At 38.1% G+C, this 22,336-nt stretch overlaps 1 protein-coding gene and 1 pseudogene across 2 annotated transcripts; one reads left to right on the forward strand and one right to left on the reverse strand.

Annotated features, from left to right (window-relative positions):
• Window positions 1–3,579: 3,579 nt before the first annotated feature.
• LOC144637967 (intraflagellar transport protein 25 homolog) lies at window positions 3,580–9,378 on the reverse strand. Its single transcript, XM_078497054.1, has 5 exons — window positions 9,202–9,378; window positions 8,001–8,107; window positions 6,833–6,901; window positions 5,682–5,725; window positions 3,580–3,867 (listed from the first exon to the last, which is right to left on the reverse strand). Exons 1-5 carry the CDS (start codon window positions 9,291–9,293, stop codon window positions 3,763–3,765), a joined length of 417 nt encoding a protein of 138 aa, XP_078353180.1. The 5' UTR covers window positions 9,294–9,378; the 3' UTR covers window positions 3,580–3,762.
• LOC144639127 (uncharacterized) lies at window positions 9,353–13,030 on the forward strand (annotated as a pseudogene). Its single transcript, XR_013568063.1, has 2 exons — window positions 9,353–10,788; window positions 11,987–13,030. The product of XR_013568063.1 is annotated as an uncharacterized LOC144639127 (transcript).
• The last annotated feature ends 9,306 nt before the right edge of the window (window positions 13,031–22,336 follow it).

The following is a 22,336-nucleotide window of genomic DNA, read 5'->3' on the forward strand; positions in this document are numbered from 1 at the left end:
TTGCCCAAATATTTTAGGGCCTTTTTTGTGCGCCTGAGGATTTTGGAACTATCTTTGTTCAAATGTTTAGAAAAATGAGCGGACTTTTTTTTCTGCCGCGAGGAGAATGGGGCCTTCTGTGCCCTAAGGGGTGGGCCTAAGAAGTTCAAGACCATGATCATGTTTCCTGAAGGTAAGAGGCCTCTAGCGCCCAAGAGGTCAGAGGTATAGGACCTTCTGTGTACGTCCGGGACGTAAGTCATATCTGCGTCTGATGAGTTTTGGACCATTTGTGCATGAAATTTTTTGGCTATTTTTTGCGCCCAGAAAGTTGGGTTATTTTGCCTGTTTATGTTTTTTGTTCTTTTGTAACCTAGTTTGTTGTTATTCTGGTTACTTTTTGCGTGGTGTTTGCGGATCATTCATTAGTTTCTTTTTTTTTGGTTGGTTGTTAGTTCTTTTATCCTTTTAGATGTGTTCAAGTCGAAGATGTGGCGTGAATTCTATTTCTCAATTCCTGATCATCTGCAGCCGTTGGCTAGCCGCGTCCAGGAAACCGTTCTGGCGTCTAAAGCAGATGGTACTATCAGCAGTTACTTGGCCGGTTTCAAACGATGGAAACATTGGGCTTCGTCCAATTGTTTTATCCACATGCCAGCCAACTCTTTCCATGTTGCGGTCTACCTTCAATGCCTTATCCTCGATGCGAATTATCCTTCACCAGTTCTCACTGATGCAGTTTACAGTTGGCCGGTTTGCCGGACGTCTCAGTACATCCCATGGTTGCTTCTTTGGTCAGCGCTTCCCAAAGGATCCTGTGGAAACCGAAAACGAAGAAGGAACCCATCGCTCCGAAAATGATAAAGGCGCTTGTTAATTCCAAGATTTCAGATAAGTGTCCTTCTTTGTGGGATCCGAGAACAGTAGCTCTAAGTCTTATAGGTTATGCTGACAACTGAATTTTTTCGTTTCGTTCAACTTTTGTGTCCATATTTCTAGAATCGTCCAAGACAGACGAATTCCGTGATGGGGCTTGGATTACAATCGCGAGATCAGACCGGGAAACTTGTCCTGTGAAGGCCCTAGAGAAATACATCGTTGCCGCAAAAATTGATCTTTGTGAGGAATTACCCTTGTTCAGAGCCCTCTCGTCTCCTCAGTCCACTTCGAAAGACTCAAGGTCCTTAAGCTACACTAGAGCCAGGGAGATCATTAAGGACGCTTTCAAGGACATCACTGACGTTTCCTGCATAAGTCTTCACAGTCTTAGGGCCGGAGGAGCCACTACTGCCGCCAATGCAGGGATTGTTGATAGACTCTTTAAGAGACGCGGTCGTTAGCAAAGTGAAAATGCTTAATATGGATACGTTAAAGATAATTTTGAATCTTTGCTCTCTGTTTCGAAATCATTAGGAATTTAATAAGACCGAGCCCAGCAGGTCGGAGAGTACTATCCATAGGGCTGGGGTTTTTCCTCTACGTTTCCGCTACGAGCGCGGTGAGGTTTTTTCATCCTATGGATGCTCGTTGGTACTTTCCTAGTTTGTTTTTCTAGGTTCTTTATGTCAATCAGGTTTTTTCGTTATTTTCAAGATATTTGACTCCTTGTACGTCTGCAGTCAATAATAAACCGTGCGGCCTCCAGTGAGCACACAATAGCAATTAAGTTGTGTTTATGGTTTTTGTTTTGTACTATTGCGCACGGGTGGATTATATTGAGTGAATTTAGACGAGAGTCACCGATTAGTTCAAAAACTGATCAAAACACTGGTCAAGGCACTTGAATTTTAATTAGCAACCTCAATAATTACAATAATTCTTGCAATTATTAATTAGCATCTTTAGAATTTCCTTTCTTCTTCGGCGGTGACAAATTCTTTCTCATCCTCTTTACACTTCTTTCGTGCCATTTTTCATCTCTGCATTTAAACACGTTGAAAGATCCCAGACCTACTTAATCAACGAAGAAGGGAATATGTACGAAAACATGAAAGAAAAGAATATCAAAGAAACCCAATGGAAACCTCGCGTTTTTGACTTTCCGACCAAAAGCTCAAATATCTGATGAAATTCGATGGCAGTAGCACATCATGTCACATAAAACATAGCCTGCGTAGCAAGCGTTCCCGTTCGAGCAAAGTGCTGTGTGTCGCGCGCGAGCGAAGATAGATTCTGGCCGCGCGAATTTTAGGGCGAGAGCAAAAAAGGGAAAGGAGGGGGGAGGGGGTGGGGAAGCGAGGGAAAACGAAAACATCAACTATAATAACTATTATAATGATCTTTGAATTAGGGCTGCTTTAAGTTTAGTTCTTTGAAACATGATATGCTATGCCTATTGTCGTGTCACATTTAACTAGGTGGTGACCATTTGATGGAGGTAAAAATGTACAAAAAAAATCACCCAGTTGGGAAATCTAAACGGTGACCGCATCTGCTAAATAGAGGTGACCATCTTAGTTGTCACAAATAATTTTAAACACTACACCTTCCGAGCGGATAGCTCATTCTTCTACAAGATATTAATAATGTTGCAAAATTTTACCCAATTTCTCCTGGGTTCCCGACCCCGGGGGGGGGGGGGGGGAGTACTCCATATAATTGCCTATACAAGGAGGCTCCGCCCGAAAGGGGTACCTTTTTCAGGCTTCAGGTATATCAGAAACCCATAAGGGTTAAAACCTGTAACGCGCGCGCACAGCGTTTGAATATTCATTTTGCTAAGTACCATATTTGAAACACAAAGAATTTGTACGCGAATGCTTTATACACGTAATGACACACGCAACATAATTTTTGGTTTTGCGGTAAGTTGCTTGAATTTCGACCTAAATGCCTTAAATTTCTTACAGAAACTAAAGAAATACATTAACTGTATTTAATCTAATGTATCGAAGCGAAGTTCTCCAGACTACTTCAAGATGATGAAACAGGAGAATTTAACCAAATTTAACTTTATTCAACCAAGCTTGTTTAAAAAACAAGATTACGCCATCGAGCGCGAGCTAGCGTGCGCTGTGAATTTAATCCAAATATAGTAATTTTGATTGGTTAAATGTTCTCGTAATTTTCCAAATATGGTACTTAGTGTAAACGAATGTGCAGACGCTTTGTACAATGTGAATCATACGGAGTTACACGTTTCAACCCTTGTGGGTTTCTGGGTATATACAAAAGGGTAAAAGGGTAGGGATTTTACAAGTTTAGGTAAACAAAATAGTATAGAAATCTGTCATTTAGGTTGTTAAAAGGGCTCTTAATTAAAATATTTTGAATAGATGGAATTTATGGCTGTATTATTTAAATTTATTAAGCGCTACATGAAAATGACAACGTCATGTTCTAAGTATATGCCATGCCTTTCAGGTATGTGAAAGGGGTACCTTTTTTCAGAGAAAGGTATACAAAAGGGGTACTATTTGCTTATTCCTGTCAAAATGGTATATAAAAGGATGAGGGGTTAGAGCTCGGGGCAGAGCCTCCCCGTATAAAACCTTTTTTGAGTACCCCTGGGGTTCCTGCTACCTTGGGAATCCTGCCTCCCTCCCTCCCTCCCCCATACCATTCCCCCCCCCCCCCCCACAGCACAAGAAATGCCAGTAGTTCAGGCTAACTGATTCTAATATTAATTTTTCTTTCATGTACAAGTATTCCATCACTTTTGGTTTTTCTATTGAAACTCTAACTACAAAAAAGTCAATAAAATATAGGACAATCTTCTCCTACACATAAATTACTTTGAATAAATAATATTTAACACTGGTTTGCGTGACTGTGTTTTTGTGTCTAATGAACCGCTGTGCCATCAACACTGACGTTATGAATTGAAATAAAATGATCAAATCCACTCTTGATCAGAAATCGCAGATGAGAAGCTGAAGTAACAGGAATCTGAAGAGAAAAGACATTGAAAAACTGTCATCTCATCTCATCTCAAACAGACATACAAATTGTCGACAGGGATTAGATCAAAAGCTTCTGTTATAACCAGTGACAATGTGGTGACCAAACATTAAGTAAGTATACCAATAATGGTAAATTTCAAGATCTTACAAACAAATTAAGTAGAAAGAAAATAACATTCTCAAAAATTTTTCATTTATTCAAATGTTGATCTGCATTTACATGTAACAAAGAGGTAGTCTCGGAATAAATAGCCATATTTCATAAAACAAAAGATAAATTTATAAAACAGGTTAACATGTTCATTTGGTACAGAGCTCAACATTATATACACAGGACAGCATTTGCAATGTCTTCTCTCTGTTGGGTGATTTGGAGAAAAGGAGCCTGAACACAAATAACCATGTACTATATGGTAAAACTGACATTACAGTTAATAAAAGCAGTTCATAACAGGGCATTAAACTTCCTATCATAAATTTTTGTAATAATAATTTTATTGACTGGTCTTTAACTTCAGATTTTTGTCAGAAAAATTGCAATATTAAGTCCTGTGATAATAAGGAACAACAGTGTAGTAAAACCACCTAAAATTTTAAAGGTTTCCGTTAGACCACAGGAAGTGTAAATTGCCTGTAGGGTTCTTAAAGGCTTTGTCCATGAATTAAACAAATGCATACATGTGTACCCGTAGACCCTGCTAAAGTCCACTGATTTATCATTGAAATCAATAGAAATACTTCTAGTTGCTTAATGCTACAGAAAGTTCCAGCATAAGCTCCAGTGGAATAGGCCACTTGGATTGACACAGAATTTACCTTTTTTTGTCCCTTAAGGACGGTGCCTCCTGTTGTTACTGCGCACTTGTTCTGCGCATCACGCAATGCATCGATCACACTGGGCGCGCGCGCTTTTAATTAATTTGCTCGCTCAAAATGACGAATTTAACTACGCGAACAAGCACGCGACTAAAAATCAAGAAAGTTTTCTCTGTGACGAAATCCAGTTTACGGACATATCTTAAGCCAGGAACAGTGGAAAAGCAACATATCAGTAACCACTGAAAATGGCTCACATTAACAGTTAAAAACAAATTGCTAAGCGCTAAAACGCTACCCGCAAACTGCTAAACATGACAAATGGCGTAGTGCACGCGCGAGATTCAAATATTCAACTCGCTAGGGAGGGGATAGGAAAAATGTAACAGACCCCAAAAGCGATTTCATAGAACCTGAAAACAACTGATATAACTTTTAAAAAACGCGTGGTGACCCCTACTTTTTATTTTAAAAAATGTAAGTGGTAAGTCTATAGAGCACATGTTTAATTTTTCATTAAGTGAAAAAAACATTTAGGCCGATTTTCTGGCCGTGTAAGTGAGAGCTGCTAGAGTCAAAAATGGCTCAAACGCAATTATTTTGTTAACAAAAACGTGGATCACGCAGTTCCAAAGACATTATTTGTTAGTTATGGTAAAGATTGTTATATTTAATGTTGATTTTGTTCATGAAAAACCAATTTCAAATGGAATTTGCAAGGAAATTGTATTCAGTTTTACTTTATTTTAAAATGCCACGTCAGCACTTTTTTCCAGATTTCAAACCTAATTATCTCGAAAATTTGCGTGGCTACCCCCAAAATTTTTTCTTTTTGAATTTTAGTAGCCCTTGGTGACATCTACATTTCTTGTATAGTCATCGGCCGGGCAAAAATAATTTGTTATTAGTAGGCACCGTCCTTAATGGAAGTTGTGATCCCCAATTATTTTTAGAATATTTTCACACAACATTGTAAAGACGTACCTGTATCTCATCCCTCTGCATTTGACCTTCTGTATGTTCGTACTCTGAAACAGGTGATAATATCAATTGTTTTTTAGTACATGTATACAATGCAAGTTGTGCATGTGTCCACTGGCTACATAATAAGCAAGAATCATACTGTAGCGAAAAAGCACGCAAAGTTTGTGAGAGTTCTAGTACGTATCATAGACTCATATTCTGTGGATGCGTTTAGTGCAAAGTTCCCTGTTCTAGGAAGAATACTACCACAAGGAGAGAAAAGGGTTTTTTGAAACAAATATAGTAATAGGGGTGTCGAATAGTAAATGCAAGACTTTGCGAGGCGGCGAGACTGATATCTTTTCTGCGAGCCCGAGACCTTTTTAGCCTTGCAAAAGAAATCGAGACTGCGAGAAGGCGTCACAGAAAAATTCGAGACGACGAGACCCCTGAAATTTGGCTAAAATTTTGCGAGACCCACTTTTTTTGAAGGACCATTCACCACCCCTAGTAATGTTTGTGTTCTTCATATGTAACATGGATATGCTCCACGTTTTACCCAGGGCATATGGTCAGGTGCTCCCCACCCTCTACCCCCTCTGCAGGAATAATTAATTATTTGATATTAATTAATTAATTGACTATTAAAGTTTACACCTTAGTGGGTAAGTGTGTTAGTGGGTTAGTGGATGACAGCCCCAACAAACCCCCAGGCGGGGTACTCCGGCTTGAAAATGACGGGGATGATTGAAGGATTTTTTGGGGTTGGAAAATTTGGCAAGTATTTTTTAGGGTGACTTGATTTAAATAGGGGATTTTTTTGGCTTATTTTTGGTATGATGAATATTCAAACACAGCGTTCAATTTTTAAAGACTTTTTTGTGTTATATTTTTGCCCCTCCTGGCAATTTAGGGGTAATTTGACAAGGGATTTTTTTGGGGGTTATTTTTGGTCCAGGGATTTTTTTGGGTAATGTCGGAAAACTAAGGGATTTTTTGGGGTCCTGAGTTTTGCCTCCATTCGATCATCCCCATCATTTACAAGCCAGAGTACCCCCCTGGGAACAAACCATCAAAATGGCCAGGAAAATTAACTTTGATACCATGAATTATGAGAATTGTTTTTAATAAAAAAAATGTACATTAAAATGTATTTCATTTATTAATAGTACCTTTATCCACAAGTGGTTCAAAGTCTACTGGCTCTGTTTTCGTGCTTTTCTCTATGCAAAGGCCTTTAACTGCCAAAGAAAATGTTGCTTATTAACAATTATTATTCCAACAATGCAGTACTTAAACAAGTAATAGCCTAGCACTTGTTCATATGTTTTTTAATCTGGCTTTTGTTGTTTTACCGTAAAGTTCCGTGTATAAGCCGCACCCATAGATAAGCCGCACCCCCGATTTGGAAGCTCAAATTTTGGAAAAAAATATACGGTCCATAAAGTTTGAAGTTTAAGTGAAGTTCTATTGGTAAACAAACAAGGGCAAACAAGCACGGTTTCGAAACACTGACACGGCGGTTGTTGCAATGTTTAATATAAATTAAGTCTTACAAAAGCGAAATTTCACTTGTCATACCTCCTTTTTAGTTTGAGTTCACAATATCTTAAACTTGGATGCTCTCTTGATATCATTTTTTCGAGATTATCACTTCTAAACACTCCTGAAACACTTGTAATTCGTTCGAATCGTATGCGAATGATGAATGCTTTGAAATGTAGAGAGGAGTCTGGGCAATAAAATCAAACATGGCGGCACTTTCTTCGGAAGAAACGAAGAAACCACGTTTTTATTTCAAGATTCTTGGAAACTGCTACCCGCAACAGGATCAAAACTTCATGCAGAATAAGAGTTTGTTAATCCAGCAGATGCATTTGTTGGGAAGGTCAATAAAAAAGCGAAGCGGTCGGCCATTTGCCTTGTGAGTACTTGCGTTTATCTTGGTGCTTTCTCGCACGCGGCGGAAAGACATGATTCGAAGTGACGGTCAGGCTTCACTGCAAACAGTTTTGCAGAGGAACTAAAAGGCAGTGAACAACAAAGTTTTCAGGTTGTTATTTATTCAATGACATCTTGAGAAGTTTTTTATGAATATTAATTAGGCCCTTGAAAACTCCAACCAGAGATGTTTCCGTAGATAAGCCGCACCCCCGATTTTTGCCTTGAATTTAGAGGGAAAAGGTGCGGGTTATACACGGAACTTTACGGTAGCTTGACAGGTCTTTATTTTTATAACCGTATAAAATTTGAAACACTTGTTTGACTAACTAAATTAAACAAATAAAAATGTGTGCAACTAGATAGTAATATTATTAGCAGTGAATGAAGCCCCCTTACCATTTGAACTTAAGAGTTTAATATTTCCTATGCTCATTAATGCACTGAAACTGATGACAAATTCTTGTGGAAACATCCCTGTAGTTGGCCAGAATGTATCAAGACTTCTGCAAAGCAAAAACAGAGCCATTATCAAGATATTACTTTACATGTAATAGCTTAGTTTGTGGCTGAGGGTATAACAGCTTTATCACAAACTCACATTTCTTTCTAATGACTTATGGGAAGTACAGAAGACACATTTGGAACCTAAAAGAGTGTCTGCTGGAGAGGCATCTTCCTATGGGAGGTTAAAAATACAGTATTTGTACGCAACTGGGACCATGATGAAGACTACACTTACCGTAAATGCTGGAATTAGTGCCCAGTTTCAAATAAGCACCCTGCTTGAATTAGCGCTCCTCCTTAGACTAAAAATATTGAATAAGTGCCTCCCTTGGAATTAGCACCCCCTCCCCCCAACTTCCCCCAAAAGGAACAAGTTACGGAACCTATGATATACAAGATGTTACGGTATTTATAATGAATGTAACTCTTGTTGTTGCCTTGAAGGGTCCTGGAATAACGAGGCCATTTTTAAATTTGCCACCTTATTAAGAATGTTATGAATGTTACAGTGTGGGCTCAGTAGAAATAAAGACATGTCATTTTAAGGCTGAAAGTTGATAAATGAAATAAGTGCCCCCTTCAAATAAGCACCCCCCCCCCTTCCCCTCAAATTAGAGCCCCCTTTTTACCTTAGAAAATTAAATAAGTGGCCCCGGGGCTAATTCGATCATTTGGGATATGAGAGTAGTCTAAAAAGTCAGCCGTCCTCTCGTCCCAACTAGGCTACAGGTGTAGGTACAAGGTGTCCCTTACCTCAAGTTCAATTGTACTTAATAATAAAAAATACAAAGAGCCACAAAAACTGGACTTGGCCTACCAGTCTCATTCAATTTGGCAATCTTCTAAATTTTTTCCTAAATTTATTGGACAGAAGGAATTGCCATGGTTACTATGACAACAATACAAAGTATTATCTCTGGAAGGTTATCACATAACGACTTTGTTAAATCCATACTCCATTATTACTTTATATCCCAGTCGAAAAAAAATGAAGAGCTTAATTTTTTTTGTCGAAAACTTACGTGTTGTATGTCGAAATTATAAGCTCAAAACTCTTCTTCGTCTAACGTAAAATACATCTACATGTACCTACCCATCTATTATGTTTTCTGGTGGATAATTTTCATCAAATGATGTTGCAAGGGCGATAGTTGCTCCAGCACTTTTCAAAGCAACGTCAAACATATTTGTAGGGCTGTTTTCTGCCGTGAAAACTCGCTTTAAAGTGTTTACAAATCTAGAGAATGTTTCCAAAACATGTCAAAATCTTGGGACGGCGGAATGGCACTGGGGCGAGTACCACTGAATATGCGCAACTGAAAACAACGCTGACAGTCTGTGAGCTCATTTTCAAGATGGCGGATGAGCGGCGAAGGTTCGATTTTCCTTTAACTACAAGCCAGTTCTCTGCTACGTTCCTTGATTTTCAGCGTAATAGTCGCGGCTATGAGAAGGAAGTCGATTCTGCAGACCTAGATGCAGCTAAGAGGCTTCTAAGCCCTTTTCTTCCCAAAGTAGAGGTATCTATTCCACAAAGTCATCGTTTTGGGAACGCAATGTGGACTTTAGCAAAGGAGTGCACGGCAGTGCAGTGCCCGTCAAGAACAGAAAGAACCGGCTTGAATCCGGCTAATTGCCGTTTGAGTTCGGAAGAAGATTTGAAAGTTGCTTCGTCAGGAGTGGATGAACTTTCAAGGTCGTCTTTACTTCCGAATTTCGCGTCGAAGAACGAACCAATTACAACACTCACGGCGAATTCTTGCAGGGAAGACAAAATACCCGTTTTAAACGAGCAACGAGAGTTAGAAAATACTGAGCCTTTAAAGAATGATTCCACTGACACTGCCACGTTTCACGAATCCCCAAACATAAAAGCAACCTCTTATGAAACTGATAAAAATCAAAACACTGTTGTCTCCAAGGTTTCAACCCCGCAAAATGAAGGTTACCATTTCCCAGACTGTTTAGATCGGCAATCAAGTTTTGAAGAACTGTGCGAAGTTAACAGTACTGAAGCAGTATACAACTCTGATGGCAACGCAAAGTTACCTCATTTTCAGAATCACATGGGCATGAACTAGCTAATTTTGAAAGCAGTGCAAAGCTGAGCACGGATTGCCATTTACAGCATGGCTTTGAAAACAAGGCCTGCATTGGTGGTGGTTTAGAAAGCAAAGACAACAGTTTGTTTCCTGGTGATGGTCAGTGTTTGAAGGATGAGAAAAATGCAAAATCTGAAGAATCATTGGCTTCCAAGCCTTTATATGGCAATGACATAGAGTATAAAGATATTTCAAATGGCCGACAGCTTTGTGATGGTTTAACTATTGAAAAACAGAAGAGTTTGAAAGAATCACTTTACAAGGAGCATCCCATAACACCCTTACCTTTGTATAAGCAAGGAAATCATAACAGCACACCAATTTCAACATCTCTGACAGTAGATCTTAACTTAGAGGCTCTGTTGTCAGTTCTTCATAGTAAGCGGAAAAATGGAAAGAATGCTGAACATAAGGATGGGGATCATAATGTTTGTGGAAAGGTTGCTATTTTGTATGGCTTCCAGCAGAATGCAACAGTATCAGTGCTTCAAACTGAGATAGTTGGCTTGTATGACTACATTGTAGGGACTATGTGTGGATTACAAAAAGAATGCTATCACGAGGAATCTGAATCTCAGGTGAAAAGAATACCTTGCAGTTTCTATTGAAGGATGCTGTAGATTTATATTTAGGGTCAGAACTATCTTTGTCACTTGTTCAAATTTCCCTGACAGGTAGCTCCAACCAGCATGGTATTTGATCACCATGTTCTACCATTTCCATCAGTATTTCACAACACACACTGAAACAAGAACCTTTCTGGGATTTTCCCGCGTTCAGACAACTGAGAAATCTTTACATGTAAAGCTTTTAAAAAAACTGAACTCTCCCACCAGCTCAACCCTCAATAAGACTTAGCCAGGGACTAAAATTTTGGAGCTGCCGAAATTAACCAAAGTCCAGCTGGAAAATTGAAGAAAGAGATCAAGCATGACCCTTCAGCGACTAATTTTCACTACATAGACGTTTGCCAAATCTTCACTTTTGATGAAGTTCTGCAGGCAGCCTCAAAGTTTTAAGTTGATTTTTTAGTTTAGCTTATTGTAAATGCTTCAATGCATTTTATAATAGTTTATTTATGGATCAGGTGGCCATCAGTAAAAACCCGCGTCTAAGAACCTGGTTTTTCTTACTATTTTTTATAGTATATTTGTTCTTCAAAATAATTAATTTATTTTAATTACTTTTTCTTTCTTTAAAATAAAACTTTACTTATTTTTTAATTCTATATTTTTGAGAAGATTATTTTTTTCTTTTTTGAAAATAAGAACCTGTTTTAGAATTTTAGCCTAAAATGGTTTTATGCGAAGATTAAAAATGAAATTTATTCTTAAATGTTCTCTACAATTTTACTTACGACTTCTCAATAACATTTTATAGTCAATTTTCCTTTATGGCCCAGTTCCAGAAGTCACAGAAAGGACCAGGCGGGCACGCCAGACCGGAGCAAGCATTCCGGGTGACCCCGCCCGGCACTGTGTTGCTGGGCACACATAATGCCCTCCCACCCAGCTTTATAAATGGGTACCAGCGAAATAATGCTGGGGCGTACCCTGTGATAGCTGCGTAGCCGGCGGGTTGATGCAGGCTTCACCCGCCGAAGCAAGCACCACACTGACCCCGCCAGCACGAGGCACCCGTGAGGACAGCACCCACCAGGGGGGAGTAGAACCGCCTTAATGCTATTGAAACTGGGAAAAGCTCTGGAGTATGGGCCACTGGCTCGAGGCTTCCCCCTCAAGGAGTCACCCTGTTAATCCTTCTTTTACTTTTTAGGATATGAAGTTCCCCTTTTCGTCAAGTTCAGTAGCTTTGGACCTTGAGGCTTTCCTGTCTCAATTTCACCACACCATGACAGCCTTGTCAGCCCCAACTGATGATAGTGGAAAAATTTTAAAGGAGCACTGCCCTGTTGCTTGGTTACTTACCTCTCCTGCTCTTGGAGTGACTCTTGATTGGCAAGTACAAGAAAAACTCCTTAAATTTTTAGGAACACTGTCTAGTGATGAATTCAGGGTAGAGCAGGAGTCCTCAGCTTCAAACAATGACTGTGTTTCAACCCAATGGTACAATCTGTTGGTAATCATTGATGAATATCGTTTCGTTGAAAAGGACATTCCAATAGTTGAGGTCTACAAGCTTGGCACAAGCAGCGAGATCAAACTTGTGAACTTTGATTTAAACTAAGCTACATGTATATGGTGTATCTTTGTGTATTTACATGTATGATCTCAAACCCTCTTAAAAGACTGCAAGTCTTAGTTGAGTATAGGTCTCTATTTATCGGCTGCAATAAAATGGGAAGTGTTTTAAAAAAGTATTTTTTGGTAGTCAAAACCTTTTTTTATAAAACGTTTTGGAAAACGGAATGGTAGGTAATAGATATGTTAGTCCATTTTTAGTTAAAGCAATTTCGATTTCTTTTTGATCTCTGTTGACGTAACATTTATTCCTGTAGTTAGTTCCAAGTCCTATTCGGTTCTATTGATCGGTCGATCGCGCGCAACAGAAGGACAGAACTGGTCGACCGCCTCGTGACATAAAGCGATGCCGTCATGACGTCATCGCTTACAAAAAGAGTTGTGTACTATATAAAAATTTGTATGGATCTGAAATTCGTTCGGAGAAAAATTTACTTATTCTTCGAAATGTTGTAAATGAAGTGAATAAAAGAACTAAAAACCTCACCTGTGATCTTTTTCTGTCCTGGAAGGCTCCTGGCGTTCGTAGAGTGATTTTTACGGGCCCGAAATTCTCGGACATTTTGAGAAACACGAGAAAGTGTTTTTGGTAGCCTTGTGGGTCACTTTTCGGACCCAAACAGTTTTCGGGACTTTTGAGAAATGCATGCCTGGAGTTCGTACGAGTTCATTCTCGTCCCCATAGCCCTTTCGTTTCTCTTAGCCGGCTGGGCCTTGGCACAAGGAAACGAAGGGCTCTGGGGACACAGAGCCCACCGTTTTCTCGTTCCAAGCCGGCTAAGAGAAACGAAAGGGCTATGGGGACGAGAATGGAACGAGTTGGGAAGAAACAAACTTAATCCCAGACTCTCTCTCCTTTCCCTTCCCAATCTCGTCCCCAGGGTCTTCTCCGCGGCGATTTCTTGAAAAACAGAGAACACCCTAAAAATGAGTTTGTTTCCTCCCTTGTCGTTTTGGAAGGCAAAGAAGAGAGAGTCAAGGTTGGATAAAAAATCGCTGGCTCCGTGGCCGTGAGGTCGCGGAGACCGTAAAATATGCTTGTCCCTTCGACTGGAATACAGTGCAGCCGGTTAAAGTGTTGCTTAGTCATGTTAGTTTGAAATCTCCATGGAAAAATCACGCGACTCCTATTCAAAAGCCTTGCAAGAATATTCTAGACTACTCTGTTTTGTCGTTTGATGTTTGAAGAGTTTTATATATTTAAATTAACTAACGTACCACGACAATAATTATTTTAACTATCTGAAAGAAAAAACCTGAGTCCCCGACGGGAATCGAACTCATAACCTTCCGCAAACCGGTCGGATGATGTACATTACTGTAATGTTGTAATTTAAAAGTTTGTCAAACTTTTCAGCACTCATTCAACGCTGGATTCTTGAGAATCATACCACAAATCTAGTAGTCGAAAATCACCTTAAATTTATGGGTTAAAACTTAAGAAACATTGCAGCATAAGAGCGAAAAGATGAGGATGTTTATTGAAACCATAGTTAGTAGAGGAGAAACTCGGCGGCGAGCGGGAAATTTGTGCTGTCAATAAAATGAAGAAGCTAAACTGCGTTTAAGCGAATAATTTTGTAAACAGTTTTCACTGGATTAAAGGTTAGTTGAGCAATTCGAATTTTACCTTGTATTTCTGGCCGTATTCTTACTAAACGTTTAATTTACGAGCCTGTGATTCTCCGTCTCTGAAGCGATGAAATTTAAATTATGCGGCAATCGAATCTTCCATACTTTGACTCTTGCATTTCTTTCCTTCGTTTTAAAATCAGTTTGGCTTTTTGTTATTGTAAAATTAAACTTTGAACAACTTTGCACCCCGTCCATACCCTCATGTAAGTATTTAAAAGTAAATCACTCCTCTCCAAACTTCAAACCTCTAGCGGAGATTATGGCTTCCTTCTTCGGACGTATGTTCGGAGGTAAATGTAACACCTTTTAATATTGGGCGGGGTCCTGAATTGACAGTGACGTCATTCGTTATTTTTCACAGCCACACCCAACAAATCAATTGAATCACGGCTCGCTCTGAAGCCGGGTCCGATGTTTGTTAGAGGACTACGAAAGAAGGGGGTGCCAAGGCTAACTACCTGATTCTACGGAGATAGTCGAAAATATGGAAGCATTGTTCGAGAGCTTCAATTGGGCCGACGATGGTTGTTATTCAAAACAACGCGAGTATATAAGTAGCCTTGCACAAGATGTTTCCGCCATGATTACGAGTAATCGTCCCCATAGTGAGTTCAGTATAACTGAGAGGAAAAATTAAGGTATGGATAGTACAATTTATGTAGAACAGATTAAGTTTTTTTAAACAAACTTTAAATGCAGGGCTGATCAAACAGCTAGGGACTGATGTTATAAATTTATTTTGGTGTTATAAATTTATTTTATTTTTGATGTTATAAATTTATTTTACTCTACGGCGTGTGTTTCCAATGGCCATTGAAGTACACTTTGTATTGCCTCAGTGTTTTCTGAGCTTTAAGGCGATGTCAAACGAGGAAAAATTGCGGCTCGTGGTGTTTTCTTGGGCGAGCAAACGAGGAAACATATGTTGAGTACGCAAAATGTTTTAGAAAGAAATCAGAAACATTTTTTTGTGTCTCGAACACCATTTTGTGTGCGCAACAAATGTTGCGCGCGGGGGCAAAAAGAGAGACATTTGTGTCCGCAACATTGTGTCCTCGTTTGCCACCATTTTTAGTAATTTTTCGAACAACAACCTGCTCTATTTGTCGTGCTGAAGCGGTTCTTATATACGAGGGGCTTAAATGGTAAAATGTTAGCTTTGTGGTTCTTAATTTGTAGTTTCTTTTATGTAGATCTTTACTGTATGTATCTGCCTAACCGAAGTACATTTCTCAGTCCAACCAAGGCAAATCGCTATTTTTTGTCTCACCAAATGGCTTAATCACGATAGATATTCTGCGTAGTATATACTTTACTCATAATCGTAAGAGATCCGCCCCTCCCACCCCTGAAAGTTCTCTTTTTCTTCATGGAAAAGATCGATGACTTTTTAGTTCTAAATAGCGTTCCTCCTCTATCGAGGGAAAAAGGTACTTCGGAATTGGTTGACTTAGTCAGATCTTGTAGTCATTGCGAGGCATTTATTTGATTCGAAAAAAACTAAAGCCGAGTGTGATTTCCGTGCCGCATGTATTAAAAAACAAAAATAAATCTTGCTAGGGGAGTGTAGTAAAACGAACAGAACGTTAAATTATCGGACGCAACGCTTTCAGGTGATGTTTGTTAATCGCAGACATGTTTGAAATAAGTCCATCTGAGCTGGGATCTGATTCAAGAAATGAGTTGTTTCATATTCAACTGCATTACTACATATTCCAGTGAGTTTTTTGTGTTAACCCTGCCTGCACCTTTCCTTTATATTTGCTATATATTTTGTCTTATTAGAAGCAACATGGATGCGTTATCTTCGAGTGAGCAGGTGACAGCAGACCTGCCTAACCAACTGGCGGGAGAACAGAACAAGAGCAAGCAAGAAAAGAAGGCGGAAAGAAAACCTCGATTACGATATCTGACGGATGAAATGCTGGAAAAATATCGCCGAATGAGTGAAGAGTCAGACCTGTATCGAAAGCAATATGAAGAGGCCGCTTTCAAAGTTTATGGAACACTTCCTGCTAGAAAAACGTCCTTTCAGGCTGCAGCGAAAAAGAAAGGAGAGCAAAAACATTAACATATAAAAATTACTGTGTACGTATCAGTACCACCTTGGCACATTTTCGAGCTAGTTTAAATGGCATGAAGTTTGCTGGGTGCCAGTGTATGAACTGTATATAGTTTTACCTTGATTTTTTATTTATTTTTTTTTTATTTTTTTTTTTTATTATTATTATTATTTTTTTTTTGTATATATTAGCATCTCTTTTTAAATTATATTTTTAATGATTTTAATGTAATAGTAATATCGGTAATTAATTTTATTGTAAATAGTCGTGCGTTTTTTACATGAGCCCCTGGCTCGGGAGATTGGGCAACCACTCCCCACGTGTCGACTTTAAATAAAATACCTTATACCTTATACCTTATATCATACAATCGCGATTAAAAGCCCTGGACTAATATTCGTTCAAAATACAGTGGAAACTCCAATACAATCTTTTTTTATGTTTAAGGTGGACGGCTCAGGCTCTCTTGCGGGCGGTGCAATGCCTGCCGACCAAAAAGCCTAATCCTCCCCCGAAGAGGAGGGACCACCTAAACTGAGGGACAACCATATCGCCAACTTCGCCGGGGAATCGAACCCTGCCTCCTAAAAATTAAACACTGAACAAGACTTAACACGAACAGGACACTAAACGGAAACGAACGGGAAGGCAGTACTTTCAATCAAGTTAAAAAAAATAAGCTTGACTTGCATGAGAAACCCTCTCGTACTTTTTATTGGTCCTTGGTCAAAATTCCGTTCATTTTATCATTCTTTTTCAGTCGTTTAATAAATATTTTTTAACCAAGCTTGCTTGGTACCGCACTGGGAGAAATAACGGCCCTTTGCTCGGTCACTAATGTCAGGACCTAGGACCAATATGCTTCCCGTATGGCCCTCGCGCTTGGTTAATAACATGTTTTTATCAATATGTTCCATGTTTCTTTTGTCACCGATTATCTGTGGCGTGTTAAGATTTCAAAAAATAATCAGTTTCAAGTGTTTACGTGTTGATTATATGAAATCATAAATGAATAGAGCACTGCTAATAGAAAGATGTTAAAACAGTAAACATATTGGAAGAAACAAAATCTCATTGTAACAGAAAACTCAACTGGAAATTCTCTCAATTTGGGAAGAGCTCAGTGTTAAAATCCGAACTTCTGACTTCCCAATTACTAATTAGCGTCGGAATTCAAAACTCCTAATTAACATTTAGTGTCGAATTTAAATAGTCCTAATGAAAAACACGCGTCGAAATTAAATAGTCCTTATTACCAATTACTGTGCAAAATGAAGAGTCCTAATTACTAATTAGCGTTTAAATTAAATAGTCCTAATTAATGATTAGTGACGAAATTTAAATAGTCCTAATTACCAATTATTGTGGAAATTAAATAGTCCAAATTACCAATTACCGTGGAAATTAAATAGTCCTTATTAACATTTAGTGTCGAATTTAAATAGTCCTAATGAAAAATAAGCGTCGGTCGAAATTAAAATGTCCTAATTACTAATTAGCATCGAAATTAAATAGTCCCAATTACTAATTAGCGTCGAAATTAAATAGTCCCAATTACTAATTAGCATCGAAATTAAATAGTCCCAACTACTAATTAGCGTCGAAATTAAATAGTCCCAATTACTAATTAGCGTCGAAATTAAATAGTCCCAATTACTAATTAGCGTCGAAATTAAATAGTCCCAATTACTAATTAGCATCGAAATTAAATAGTCCCAATTACTAATTAGCGTCGAAATTAAATAGTCCCAATTACTAATTAGCATCGAAATTAAATAGTCCCAATTACTAATTAGCATCGAAATTAAATAGTCCCAATTACTAATTAGCGTCGAAATTAAATAGTCCCAATTACTAATTAGCATCGAAATTAAATAGTCCCAATTACTAATTAGCGTCGAAATTAAATAGTCCCAATTACTAATTAGCATCGAAATTAAATAGTCCCAATTACTAATTAGCGTCGAAATTAAAAAGTCCTAATGAATAATAAGCGTTGAAATAAAATAGTTGGCGAGATGGCCGTGACTTCAACTATACACTTCATTCGGCATTGAAAAGGGACATGGTAACGAAACTGATTTTATTGATTTTGGTGAATTATCGTAATTTTACTTGTCTTGAGGCTTGATTTGCCTTGTATTGGAATTTTAGAAATCCTTGTAACCACTGCTGTTTACATCGTGAAACCTGTTGTCAACGAAAATTTTGTATCAAAATATGGCTATGTTCCTTTTGGCGTAAAGACCCTTTCACATTCTTTACATTGGAACATGTTTGTGGAGTAATTCACTTGCTTGTTTAACAGAAATTTGTGGATGGATGGATGGATAATCTTTATTTAAAAACACGGTCAAATCATCAGATAAATAGAGGATATTGCATGGTTGCGCGGAGATATGAAATTTATCTTCGAGTGTTCAAATCGATATCTCACGAGTGAGCGCAGCGAACGAGTGGGATATCGATTTGAACACGAGATAATATATAAATATATAATATAAGGTTTATATAAACCTACTAATGACGGTGTTTTTTAAGATTTTCCGAAGATTTCTGACCATTTTTTTTATCGATTTACTTTGGCTCATTCAGCATTGAAACAGGGCAAACTTGTTAGAAAATGTTTCGAAATCGATATCTTCACACGTGAAGATAACATGTTATTTTCACGTGTGAAGATATGATTTTTTCGCGCGAAAGATTTCCTGGTATTTCACTGATGTTTATATACAACTTACAATACCTAATATGGTTATGTTTTTTATTGAACTGTTTAGCTAATGATGGCATGAGTTTTGAGAAACATATCTCCAAATATGGTTACGTTTTCCTTAAAATATCGAACTAATAGGCTTATGACGTAAAAGGTTTTGACAACTTTGTCTCCAACCCAAATATGGTTATTTTTCTTTCGATCTATTAAGGTCGGTATAATGATGAGATTAGAGTACTGTCTTCAAATATGGCTATGTTTTTCGCGAATCATTAAGCTAATGACGTAAAAAGTGTTGTTGATGACGCTATTAAGTTCTTAACTTTATCTCCAAATATGGATGTTTTACTTGCGTAAATAAGCTAGTGACGTACAAGGTTTTGAAGAAGTGTCTCCAAATATGGTAATATTTTTCTCGAACACCCTGGTTATTATGACAAAATTGAAAAGTCCTTATTACTAAAAAATAACGAAATTAAACAGCACATATTACTAATTAGTGTCGAAATCAAAAAGTCCTAATTAATAAATAGCATTGAAATTTAAAAGTCCTAATTTCTAATTAGCGTCGGAATTAAACAGTACTAATTAATAATTAGTGTCAAAATTAAATAGTCTTAATTAATAATACTTGTTTGAATTAAATAGTCTTAATTGATAATTAGTGTTTGAATTAAATAGTCCTAATTGATAATTAGTGTTTGAATTAAATAGTCCTAATTGATAATTATTTGGAAAATAAAAAGTCCTAATTATTAATTAGTGTCCAAGTTACATAGTCTGCGAGATGATGACAATATTTTTTATCAACATTGATGTTCATTACGATAGGAAAAGGTATAACATAAATTGAGAGAGCTGCTGAAATTTGATCAAAATGGCTGTTGAAGTTGGTATTCAGTCATTTTTGTCTGTCTTTCATTTACTTAACATTCTTCGATACTATCAAAATTGAGGAAATTAGCACCGAAGGTCTAGAGGCTTCGAACAACGTCAATTCTATCCACTCAGTGCTATTATGAAAACACATCAAACAGTGAAACAAGAAATACACAATTCAAGAAGGGAAAAGAGAAAGCTATATACTTCGGAGAAATTTCTTCGTTCTTTAATTGACCGTACACTGACGTCATAACTTGTTTTCATCAATTGTATCTCGACTCTCTTGGAAGTTATCCGATGTTTGTTTGAGCACATCACCTAGGTAACATGAAAACAAGAAAACATGAAAATATGAAAACAACTTTGTTAGAGAACTTCAATTGAACCGACGATGGTTGTTATTCAAAACAACGCGAGTATATAAGTAGCCTTGCACAAGGCTTTTCATTGATGATTACAAGTAATCGTCCCCATATATTGAGGTCGTTAAAGCTGAGAGGACAAATAAAGGTATGGATAGAACAGTTTATGTTGCGTTGATTTAGTTTTTGTATTCTCCTGTGTGTTTCAAATGAAAGGCCCCAAAGCACACTTGGGTCTGCTCCAGTGTTTTCTGAGCTTTAGTAATTTTTTTGAATAACAGCCTGCTTCGTATGCCAGGCTGAAGTCTGAAGCAGTTTTTATATACGAAGTGATTTTAAATTGGTCAAATTTCAGCTTGGGTTCTTAATTCGTAGTCTCTGTTCTGGGATTGTTACTACATGTGTCTGCTTAACCGAAGCACGTTTTCTCTGCCTAACCAAATAGCTATTTTTTGTCTCACCAAGAGCTTAATCACGATAGATATTTAAAGAGCTTGGGACAATCTTATCAAAATCATGATCGAGAATCATTGCTTCTTGCAAAAATATACGTAGTCAGAGTTACATGGGCTTCTTTTGACTTGACTCCCTTTCAAAAGTGAAGAAATCTTGGATCTGGTCAAGGAAGTGAAGTAAAACGAAATGAAGGTTAAAATGATCGAACGCGACGCTTTAAGTGATGTTTGTTAATCCTCAGAAATGTTTGAAATAAGTCCAAGAGCAAGAACTATTGATGTGTTGTTTCATATTCAGTTGCATTGCTACATCTTTGCTATATATTTATTTTATCAGAACAAACATGGATGCAATGGTTTCGAGTGAGCAGAAAACAACAGTCCTTTCCAAGCAACTGGCGGGAGAAAAGAATGAGAGCAAGCAAGAAAAGAAGGTGGAGAGAAAACCTCGATTTCGTTATCTGACGGATGAAATGCTAGAAAAATATCACCGAATAAGTGAAGAGTCAGACCTGTATCGAAAGCAGTATGAAGAAGCCGCTTTCAGAGTTTATGGAACACTTCCTGCTAGAAAAATGACCTTCCAGGCTGCAGGGAGGAAAAACGGAAAGTAAAAACATTAACGTTATAAATATTACTGTATTCGTACCGTACAATCACGACTTAAGACCTTGGACTTATACTCGTTCAAAGTACAGGTTCGACTCCGAAATAACGAATAATACTTAGCGGACAACGCCTTAGGCAGAGTGGGCTAAAATCCGACGATATTGCACAAGATTGAGCAGGATAATTGTTTTATTGGAAAACAAATTGTCGACGAAACGCATTTTACAGCGAAAAAAACTGTGGTTAAGCAGCAACCTCGTTCCCAGGCCTTTCCGAGGAAAAGGAGAGAGGGTCTGGGAACAAGGTTGGTTATGTGGTATTTATTGAATTGTTGGTAGTAGAGAGAAAATAAAGGAATGTATCATTACCTACAGTGTCTCACTGTCTCACTATCTACGTTATCCCATATTCCTTTCATTGAAAACTGCGTTTCGGAGCACTAACGAATGTCCCAAACCCGTCAATCAAATCCACAAAACCGAATAATTGGCATCGTTTTCCATTCTCACTCATAAATTATGCCGCTCATTGTCCGGCGTGGATAAGATAAAGGAAAAAATTGTGGCCGAGGCAATGAGCGACTGGGTGAGAAAGCACTATAGCTGTGTATTACGTCGCCGAACGGGAGGTACGGAGGGTCGAAAATTCGCCCGTTTTTCCCGGCTTGCGTATCTCTGTCGAAATGCCCCGAAACTAAGAAAAGGGATCTTTAAATACGGCGATTGTGCACGTGTTGATTGTGCAATACCTAACGCAACTATCTATAAACAAATGGGGTTATGTAATCCACGCACTTCTGAATTCCTCGTCATAATTATGAATGAGAATAGTGTTAGCTATCTGCTGCGTAAGTATGAGCCTTCCAGCTGCCTTCAAAAGTGCTTATCCATCTCGAAAAAACAAATCATTATCTACGTTACCCCCATATTCCTTCTATTGAGATACGCATATGAAAAGTGCGTTTGAAAGGCACTAACGAATGGCCCGAACCCGCCAATGAAATATGCCTCCAAGCTTTTAAATTTTTATATTTGGGGGGGGGCGGGGCGGGGGGGGGGGGGGGGGGGGGGATAATCTTAGTTAGACAATATTGTAATTTGTAGTTATTCTAAATTATAGCTTAATCTATTTTTATACACTTCCAAGAAGTTTTTATTTCTCTATTTTGTATTTTTATTTCGTGGCGCATCTGAAAACTAGCTT

This window comes from Oculina patagonica, chromosome 14 (assembly GCF_052425735.1).
Source record: "Oculina patagonica isolate OP01 chromosome 14, crgOcupat, whole genome shotgun sequence".
Lineage (NCBI taxonomy): Eukaryota > Metazoa > Cnidaria > Anthozoa > Scleractinia > Oculinidae > Oculina > Oculina patagonica.

Coding starts and splice junctions, on each gene's coding strand:
- LOC144637967 (XM_078497054.1), bottom strand. CDS start 9,293: ATGTTTGACGTTGCTTTGAAAAGTGCTGGAGCAACTATCGCCCTTGCA. Junction 8,108..9,201: donor CCAGAAAACATAATAGATGG/GTAGGTACATGT, acceptor TTTGCTTTGCAG/AAGTCTTGATACATTCTGGC. Junction 3,868..5,681: donor TGCAGAGGGATGAGATACAG/GTACGTCTTTAC, acceptor TTTTCTCTTCAG/ATTCCTGTTACTTCAGCTTC.